The 7,500-nt window shown below is 43.0% G+C and overlaps 1 protein-coding gene across 7 annotated transcripts in view; it reads right to left on the bottom strand.

The window, feature by feature from the left end:
- Positions 1-7,500, bottom strand: part of cacna1ab (calcium channel, voltage-dependent, P/Q type, alpha 1A subunit, b) — a 68,048-nt gene that overhangs the window by 25,326 nt on the left and 35,222 nt on the right. For all 7 annotated transcript variants that reach the window (XM_047820329.1, XM_047820306.1, XM_047820310.1 and 4 more), the window contains 6 exons: positions 5,686-5,846; positions 5,307-5,447; positions 4,642-4,843; positions 4,309-4,473; positions 1,209-1,319; positions 902-985 (listed from right to left, as the gene is read on the bottom strand). In XM_047820329.1, the coding sequence (XP_047676285.1) occupies positions 902-985; positions 1,209-1,319; positions 4,309-4,473; positions 4,642-4,843; positions 5,307-5,447; positions 5,686-5,846 (864 nt within the window). The remainder of the gene's footprint in view (positions 1-901; positions 986-1,208; positions 1,320-4,308; positions 4,474-4,641; positions 4,844-5,306; positions 5,448-5,685; positions 5,847-7,500) is intronic.

Below are 7,500 nucleotides of genomic sequence, written 5' to 3'. Positions count from 1 at the left end.
TACTCCATCACTGATTAGGCTCTTCCTGTTGACTGAACACCAACTACACACACAGTCTCACACACACACAGTCACACACACACACACACACAGTCACATACACACAGTCACATACACACACACACACACAGTCACATACACACACACAGTCACATACACACACACACACACACACACACACACACACACACACACACACACAGTCACATACACACACACACACACACACAGTCACATACACACACACACAGTCACATACACACACAGTCACATATACACACACAGTCACACACACACACACAGTCACACACAGTCACACACACACACAGTCACACATACACACACACACAAAGTCACATACACACACAGTCACACACACACACAGTCACACACACACACAGTCACACACACACACACACACACACACACACACACACACACACACACACACACACACACACACACACACACACACACACACACAGTCACATACACACACAGTCACATACACACACACAGTCACATACACACACAGTCACACACACACACACACACAGTCACATACACACACAGTCACACACACACACACAGTCACATACACACACAGTCACACATACACACACAGTCACATACACACACACACACACACACACACACACACACACACACACACACACACACACACACACACACACACAGTCACACACACACACACACAGTCACACACACACACACACAGTCACACACACACACACACAGTCACATACACACACAGTCACACATACACACACAGTCACATACACACACACACACACACACACACACACACACAGAGTCACACACACAATCACATACACATACAGTCACACACAGTCAGACACACACACACACACACACTTACCCACAGCTCTGTCACTAAGATGTCTGTAATGCTTCCTAAGATAGACACGAAGTCAAAAATGTTCCATGCATCTCGGAAATAATTCTGCAGGAAGCCGAGAAGAGCATTTATTAATTACAGAATTCACACCAGCCACACCCACCACCGTCGCTATAGTAACAGTCAGACAGGAAGAACATCTCAGGATTGCTTAATAAAGCTGTGAGATCGTACATTTAACCTTTGAAACTTTAAAACTGAAGAGAGAGAAAGACAGAAAAGAGAGAGGGTGAGAGAGTGATCGAGAGAAAGAGATAGAGAGACTCACACGAATCCCGAAGGCAATCATTTTCAGGATGCACTCCATGAAGAAGAGGATGGTGAAAACGATGTTCAGGTTTTTCAATACTTTATCATACATTTCTGAAGCTTCATGATACTGAACACACACACACACACACACACACACACACACACACACACACACACACACACACACACACATTAACAGTGGATATTTAGTGTGTGTGAATGTCATAGGCAATTTATACTGTTCCTTCACCCATTGGTTTTAATTAAATGTGCTTGTTAGGGTTAACTAGATTATTGTACATTGCTATTTGTTAACTAACTATTCATACACAGTGTGTGTGTGTGTGTGTGTGTGTGTGTGTGTGTGTGTGTGTGTGTGTGTGTGTGTGTGTGTGTGTGTGTGTGTGTGTGTGTGTGTGTGTGTGTGTGTGTGTGTGTGTGTGTGATGCTCCTGATAGATCTCTTGTGTCTGACAGCTTCACCTGCCTGTAATAGTGATGCCTCCCTCCCAGATGAGCTGAATGACTTCTAAGCTCGGTTTAAGGTGCAGAACGTAGCGAAATGGAAGACCATCCCTCCCTCCAACAATTAGGTACTCTGTCTATCCACAGCTGACATGAGGAGATCTCTATACAGAGTTAACCCACAGAAGGCTGCTGGACCAGACAACATTCCTGGCAGGTGCACAGAGAATGTGCAGAACAGCTAGCGGATGTCTTTACTGACATCTTCAACATTTCCCTGAGCAGCGCCATTGTTCCTACGTGCCTCAAGACAACCACCATCTTCCTCATCCTAAAGAGGTCTACAGTGTCCTGCCTCAATGACTATCGTGCTGTTGCACTCACACCCATAGTTATGAAGTGCTTCGAGAAGCTTGTCATGAGGCACATCAAGACCCAGTTACCATCCTCACTGGACCCCATACAGTTTGCTTATCGTCCAAACCGCTCCACAGACGATGCCATTACCAAGGACCTACGTTTAGAGCATTGATTTAGTGCTTCAGCACAATCATCCCTCAGCATCTGATTGGGAAGCTGAGCCTGCTGGGACTGAACACCTCCCTCTATACCACCACACTGAGCACTGGAGCCCCTCAGGGCTGCATGCTCAGTCCACTGCTATTCACCTTGCTAACTCACGACTGTGCAGCAATGCACAGATCAAACCATATTATAAAGTTTGATGATGACACGACTGTGGTTAGGGTTAGGTTAGGGTTAGCAAAGGCTGAGAAAGGCACATCTCCCTCCCCCCATCCTGACTACTTTTTACAGAGGGACCATTGAGATCATCCTGAGCAGCTGCATCGCTGTCTGGTTTGGGAACTGCACCATCTCTGATCACAAGACACTGCAGCTGATAGTGAGGACAGCTGAGAAGCCAAAGAGCATTGTGGACCCCACACAGTCCTCACACACACTCTTCACCAAACATGCTAATGTTGTTACCAAACATTACTTTGCTGTCTCACATTTCAGTCGGTACCTTACAATATCTCATGTAACTGCTGCTATAACACGGTGTTTATTCCAGAATTTCTGCACACGCAATAATAGTTCGAACATACAGTATTTACATTGGCACTGTTTTTGTGTATGTCTGGTCATTTTTGTCCTGCACTGTTTGTCTTGTCCTGCACTGTTTGTCTTGTCCTGCACTGTTTTTGTGTATGTCTGGTCATTTTTGTCCTGCACTGTTTGCAGAGTCCTTATAGCTCTGATCCTGTAGGAATGTTGTCTCATGTCACTGTGTACTGTAACAGCTACTGTATATATGGTTGTAATGAAAATTAAAGCTTCTTGACTTGTGCTGTGGGTTTTCAGTCCTCTTCTTGGTGGATGATATTTGATCACTGTAGCCGCCCTGTCGCTCTGTCACCCTCTCATACTTACCCCATGTTGTCTGTCTCTGGTTGCAGTGCAGGTTTAATTTTAGTTCTGTGAGATTCATACTTTGCTAACACAGTTAAGTTTAGTTAAACTAAACTAAACTAACCTAAACTAACACAGTTAAGTGACCAAAAAATTCTTTTGAAATATGAGATTTTGTCTGTAACAGAAGCAGCATGGTGTAAAGGGTCAGGGCCTTTATTTAAGAAGAGAGGTGTGGATTGGGACAGGACCAAAAGAACAGGTTGGTGATCACTTCCCTTGCCTTCACACTAACACACGTCATCGTTTGTCTGAAAGGTGTTTTGTGCATGTGTGTGTTTGTGTGTGTTTCATGTTGTGGTGTCTCCTGGGTGTTGACCATCCATCCAGCTAGTTGTACCCATTTCACAAAGGTTTGTTTTCTTTCACATACTTTGTGTTAATTGATGACTAATGAAACATAGAAGCTTTTAGTAGTCACAGTGAAAGTCTCATATTCCAGCTCTGACCTTGGGCTCAGAATGTAGGACAAATATAATGACATTTCTCACATCTGCCTGTGACAATACCAAATGTACACACACAACCAAACACACAAACAACCACACACACTATGTCTAATTTATCTGTTGTATAGATCTGATCTACATCACTCACAAACGTGTGTGTTACACCAGTAAAAGTACAACAGAAGTGTCATGAGCAACGAACCACCGCGGGAGCGTCGCCCTAGAGACGCGTCTCCGGAGTACTAGCGCACTTCCGCACTACACTCCCCATCAGCCACCTCGCCTCCTGATTACTCCACCACCTGTCTCTCATTCCCATTCACATAAATACCACGCTTCTACTCCATACCGGTGCGAGGTCTCGACTTGTGTTACTACAGTCATTCTGAGCGGTTTCTGTGTTCTGTTTTTCCGGTTATTACTCTGCTCTCTCTTCCTGACTCTTCTGACTGTTTGCCGCCTGCCCCGACCTTCTGCCTGTCCCCGATTCAGATTCTGCTCTCTCTTTGCTATTGTGTTTTGCCGGTTCTGACCCCCGCCTGTTTGACTCCGATCTGTGTTTGTACTTAAATAAACTCTGCTGCAAATGGATCCCCAGCAGTACGCCTCCTCGTCATTACAAGAAGACAATCATCATTATGGACACACACTTGGTGTGTGTTTGTGTGTGTTTGTGTATGTGTGGTTGGTTGTGTGTGTGTGTGTGTCTGTGTGTGTGTGCATACTGTACCTTCATCATTAGAACGATGGTGTTGAGAGCAATCAGGCTCATGATACTGTACTCAAATGGAGGTGACACTACAAACTGCCACATTCGGTACTGGAAGCTCAGCTTATTCTCTGGCATGTGACGTGTTAGTGGCTTTGCGTTAATTGCAAAGTCAATACATGCTCTCTGGAACACACAAACACACATTGTGCATGCAATAACAGCATCGATACACACTCTCTGTCACTCATACATGTACTGTGTAATGCACATCATCCAAACACACACACACACACACACACACACACACACACACACACACACACACACACACACACACACACACACACACACCTCATTCTTCTCCAGGCTGTAGTCCTCCATCATCTTGTCCCCCTGCTCCTGGAAGGTGATGATGATAAGAGCAACAAATATGTTCACAAAAAAGAACGGAAACACAACAAAGTAGACAACGTAGAATATGGACATCTCCATCCTGTAACCTGGACTGGGACCCTGATTCTCAAAGGTGGAGTCCACAGAGTGCTTCAGCACACTACGGAGAGAGATCGGAGTGAGAGATTAGATTAGATTCAACTTTATCAGCATTTTGCAAATTATATAAAAGCAAATAAAAGCCTTTTTGTTTGTTATTTTACAATAAATTAGGATTAAAGTTGTACGGCTTTGGGCTGATCTGTCTTGGGGAATTGAGGTATTCTATACTATGTGGTTACAAATAAAATATAACTATGAACTAAATTTACAGAAGTAGATTTGTAGATGTAGTGCAATATATACAGAATAGATTACGGATGAATTACACAGTAGAACAAAACATTGTACCTTATGTGTAGTGCAAAGATGCTCAGTGGAAAAAATGTAAATAGATCAAAGATAAACAGAGGGAGTGAGAGTAGGAGAGAGAGAGATAGAGAGAGAGAGAGAGAGAGAGAGAGAGAGAGAGAGAGAGAGAGAGAGAGAGAGGAGGAAGAAGACAATTATGTGTGTGTACTCACTCTGGCCAGCCCTCTCCTGTGGACACCGTGAAGAGTGTGAGCAGAGCCCACAGCACATTGTCATAGTGAAAGTCATACTTCTTCCACTCGCGTTTCTGAGCTTTTACCTCATTCTCACGTTCATACACCAGATACTCACCCCTAACACACACACACACACACATACACACACACACACACACACACACACACACATACACACACACACACACACACACGAGACACTGTATATAACATAAGCACAAGCAGCATCAATTGCATTACTGTGAGTAAAGTAAAAGCTCCAGGACAGAATTTAGTGTTATGCCTGTATTCACACCATGAGATAGTGTTCACTGGACTATCTCAGTCGTAGTTCTGTAGATGTACTTTATCTTACCGGCAGTCACGCTCAAACTCTTTGGACTCATCTGTGCAGCAGAAAAATCGCCCTTTAAAAAGCTGCACAGCCACAACAGCAAAGATGAACATGAACAGCATGTAGACGATCAGGATGTTCAAAACGTTCTTCAGAGAATTCACCACACAATCAAACACAGCCTGAGAGAGAGAGAGAGAGAGAGAGAGAGAGAGATCTAATTACAGTGTATCTGTATAAAGCACAGAACACTAACATGCACTTCCTTCCCTTCATTCACAGCCCAACAGACAGGCTGAAAACAACACAGGAGAAATACGTGTCAGCAATCAGCACTAAATATGTTTCGTCCTGCTGAGTGACTCTGGCTGTGGGGAACATGATCTTACCTCAGAAAGACAATTCATAAGGCCAAACAGATCTCAAATCAGCTCCAAACCACTGAGGAATTTCTACATTTGAACTGTTTCTTGCACAAGTAAAATTTTCTGAATAAAACCATGAACTAGCAGTCATACAAAGGAGCAAAATAAAAATACTGCCATGTGTTCAAGAATTATTCACTATCCTCTGGTCGTAAAAACGTGGAGCTTTATCAGTCTTATTGAAAAAGAAAGTCTCGTCCTCGTAACGAACTCATAGTCTTGTTGGATAAAGGAACTGAACATTCTTCTGATACTGAGCTGTCTGACCATTTAAAAAGCGGCTCTTTGTGGAGAGATCGCCGGTGATGTATATGATGGATATATCCTCAAAATAACGCCCTTTTTGAGAGGCCTCCTTCTGTGAAAACACACAACTGGTGTCCATGGAGCTCAACCTTCAAGCACTTTAGATCCAATGATTGAGGTGATCATTCCAGTTCATGGGCCTTTCAACAAGTTCCTGACCCATGACTTCCATGAACATCTCGGACATGAACTTAACAGTAGACGTTTCTCGCTGTTATATGGAACGTGGACCAGATTTCCAGGTCATCAACTCGGTCCATAAATGTCATGTTTGCTCCATCAGAGTTTTGATAGCGCTGTAAAACGGTCACTTTTTGTCTCTCTGTCTCTCAGGCTGTCCCAGAAACACCGTTACAGTCTTCACCGATGACTAAAGTGACATCATAATCTCTTGAATCAGAGCTGAGATGTCTTCTGTTATTAAGAATAATCGTTGTGTTGTTAGCTCTGTTACCAGCTGGCTCTCAGAGACACGTCTTTATCCACAGGGGCTTCACCAGAGTGTCCCTGCGCTAGACATCATTTGCTAACCTGTTAGCTCCGCTAGTTCTTTTTGTTAGCGGAACATTTACTGTCGATTTGTTCTTGCTCATCTTGCTGTATAAATTCAGTTGTACTTTAACACCTGTTTAAAAACGGTTTAGATCACTTCACTATTAAAGCTTACATCATCAGGGATTCCTGGAAGCTATGCAGATGACAGAAGACCATACGAATATTTACACTACACACACTCACTGATAAGGACATCAGCCCCAAATAAGCAAAATATTTACTTACTTTGTAGATTTTCTGAAATTTTCAGAAATTATTTGTTTCATTTTGGCACCAAAGTCTATTCTATTAAGTCAGAGATACACAACAACACAACACACACTTCAGTACACAACATCCTTAAACATACAGTATATAACCAACTTATACAAAACAAGTAAGAACAACAAATGAGACGACATGAAAAAAAATAGAAGAAGAAATTGATCAAACACAAACACACACACACATACACACCCACACACACATGCATACACACAAATCCAGACTGAATATACTGAAAATGAATTTAAATTACATTGAACAGTGAAAAGTTAAATCCCAAACCACT

Source organism: Tachysurus fulvidraco, chromosome 1 (genome assembly GCF_022655615.1).
Source record: "Tachysurus fulvidraco isolate hzauxx_2018 chromosome 1, HZAU_PFXX_2.0, whole genome shotgun sequence".
Lineage (NCBI taxonomy): Eukaryota > Metazoa > Chordata > Actinopteri > Siluriformes > Bagridae > Tachysurus > Tachysurus fulvidraco.
This window is presented reverse-complemented; position numbering and strand designations above follow the sequence as displayed.